This window comes from Rattus norvegicus, chromosome 5 (genome assembly GCF_036323735.1).
Source record: "Rattus norvegicus strain BN/NHsdMcwi chromosome 5, GRCr8, whole genome shotgun sequence".
Taxonomy (NCBI): domain Eukaryota; kingdom Metazoa; phylum Chordata; class Mammalia; order Rodentia; family Muridae; genus Rattus; species Rattus norvegicus.
In genome coordinates, this window is record NC_086023.1 from 108,556,714 (window position 1) to 108,558,824 (window position 2,111).

The following is a 2,111-nucleotide window of genomic DNA, read 5'->3' on the forward strand; positions in this document are numbered from 1 at the left end:
ATTTCTGTAGAGACAGGGCTTCCCTCTGTAGTCCTGACTGTCTTGGAACTTGCTTTGTAGACTAGGCTGGCCTTGAACTCTGATACCCTTTTGCCAGTATAATGCAGCTCCCACAATAATATTTTTAATTTAGAAAGAATTTGCACCATCCTCAACACTTTGATGCAAATATTTATGCAAATGGCCTAAATAAAATAAAAAATAATTGTAAATGAATTACAATAACTTTTAAATCAAGTACAACCACAGAGAAAGTTTTGTGTTTGCAATAGATGTGTAAATGTCTCATAGAGACTGCATATTTGTAGAATAGTGGTTAATGACAATTTAAGTATAATTTAAGAGAAACCATGTAAAGCAGCTCTCTGAGGGTATCAGTGAAAGAGAAAGTAATGATGGAACCCAAATCCTTGAGAAAAAAATTGCCAGAAGCAAGCAGAGAGTGAGGTAAAGAAAGTGAAAAGAGAATTGGGAAGCTAGGGGAGGGCATTCAGAAAGGGGAAAGTTGTGTTTGCCACTATTTAAGATAGATGCACACAGCAGGGTTATCAGAGAACCTACAGGGGAAGACTCAAACACGCTGCTCAGAGAGTCATCAGCATCTGCAAGATCCACGATGGCTATGGTTTGTGCATTCCTCACGATTCTGGTAGTTATGAGCCACTGGTCAACCTGCTGTCTAGGATGTAACCTGCCTCGCACTCATAACCTCACAGCCCTGAAACAAATGAGTCGACAGTCCCCTGTCTCCTGCCTGAAGGACATACAATACTTTGAACTCCCTTTGGAGAAGGTGGATGCCCAGCAGATCCAGAAGTCTCAAGCCATCTCCGTCTTGGAAACCCTGACTCAGCAGGTCCTGACCCTCTTCGAATCAGAGGAGTCACGTGCTGCTTGGAATGAAACCCTCCGATTGTCATTCTGCAATTACCTCTACCAGCAGCTCAAAGATCTTGAAGCCTGTCAGAATCAGCAGGTTGGAGTGCAGGAAGTTCCCTTGACCCAGGAACCCTCCTGGCTGGCTGTGAGGGAATACTTCGGCAGGATCACCATGTACCTGAAACAGAAGAAACACAGCCCCTGTGCCTGGGAAGTGGTTAGAGTAGAAGTCGGGAGAGCCCTGATTTATTCAGATATGTTCCTGGCAAAACTGAGTGAAGAGAAGGAATGAGTTCTGAGACAAAGTGGAGAGGATTCTCCTGGACTACAACATTGCATCTCACATTATGAGCAATTATTTTCAATATGTTAAACTCTTTTTGTATCTGCATCCGTTTGGTTATTTATTTATTTATTTATTTATTCATTGATTGATTGATTCATTTATTTATTAGAATGCTATAATGTATGTTAAGATATTTAAGCTAAATCTCTTATTCTTTTATTTTTACTATAGCTAATTGTCATTTGCAATTAAATTATTTTGAATTTAAATAAATTTGCTTTATAAGACACTTTGTATTGATTAATTTGCTCTCTCTTTCACATTAATAATTATTTTTAACATTAGAGTCTACACTGTAACTATTGTACAAATGCACACTTTCTAAATATCAGAGCAGAAAGACATATACAGTGCGCAGTTTTTAGACAAGCCCTAGATATTTTCACCTACTTCTCTCTAGCATATAGTATTCTTCTGGATGGATAAACAGCATGCTGTGCAGAAGACAACCAGAGAGTCTTGCTCCTAACATTCCTTAGTCCACTTTGACCAAATATGTCCTGGGTTAATTTAGCACCTGATTTCCTTGATCTCATATACTTATCTTCTTTTATCGATAATGAGTTTAGTTGTTTGAGGTTCTAAATATTAGTGAGGTCATGTAGAGCAATGCAAAACAGATAAAACAATGACTAGTCTGCCTATATGGCACACAGAAAGGGAAAACAAGAAGAAAGTGGGATTTAAACCCACTCCTCATAGCCTCATAATCCAGTCCTAGGAATAAATCCAACCAGGGGAGTGAAATGACTCTAAAATTAACCCTTTGAACACTATTCCTTCTCTATTTCCGGGACCTTTCCTCTTCCCACTTTCTACTTCTCTGTTTGTTACTCTTCTTCCTCCTCCTCTTTCTTCCTCCTCTGCTTACTCCTCATTATTCTAC

General features: G+C 39.0%; 1 protein-coding gene across 1 annotated transcript; it reads left to right on the plus strand.

Annotated features, from left to right (window-relative positions):
* The first annotated feature begins 382 nt into the window (after window positions 1-382).
* LOC120103161 (interferon alpha-12-like) lies at window positions 383-1,257 on the plus strand. The gene has a single exon (XM_039111556.2). The coding sequence runs from the start codon at window positions 617-619 to the stop codon at window positions 1,169-1,171; it is 555 nt and encodes a 184-aa protein (XP_038967484.1). The 5' UTR covers window positions 383-616; the 3' UTR covers window positions 1,172-1,257.
* The last annotated feature ends 854 nt before the right edge of the window (window positions 1,258-2,111 follow it).

What these genes read in the sequence shown, in the direction of transcription:
- LOC120103161 (XM_039111556.2), top strand. Translation starts at nt 617, where the DNA reads ATGGCTATGGTTTGTGCATTCCTCACGATTCTGGTAGTTATGAGCCAC.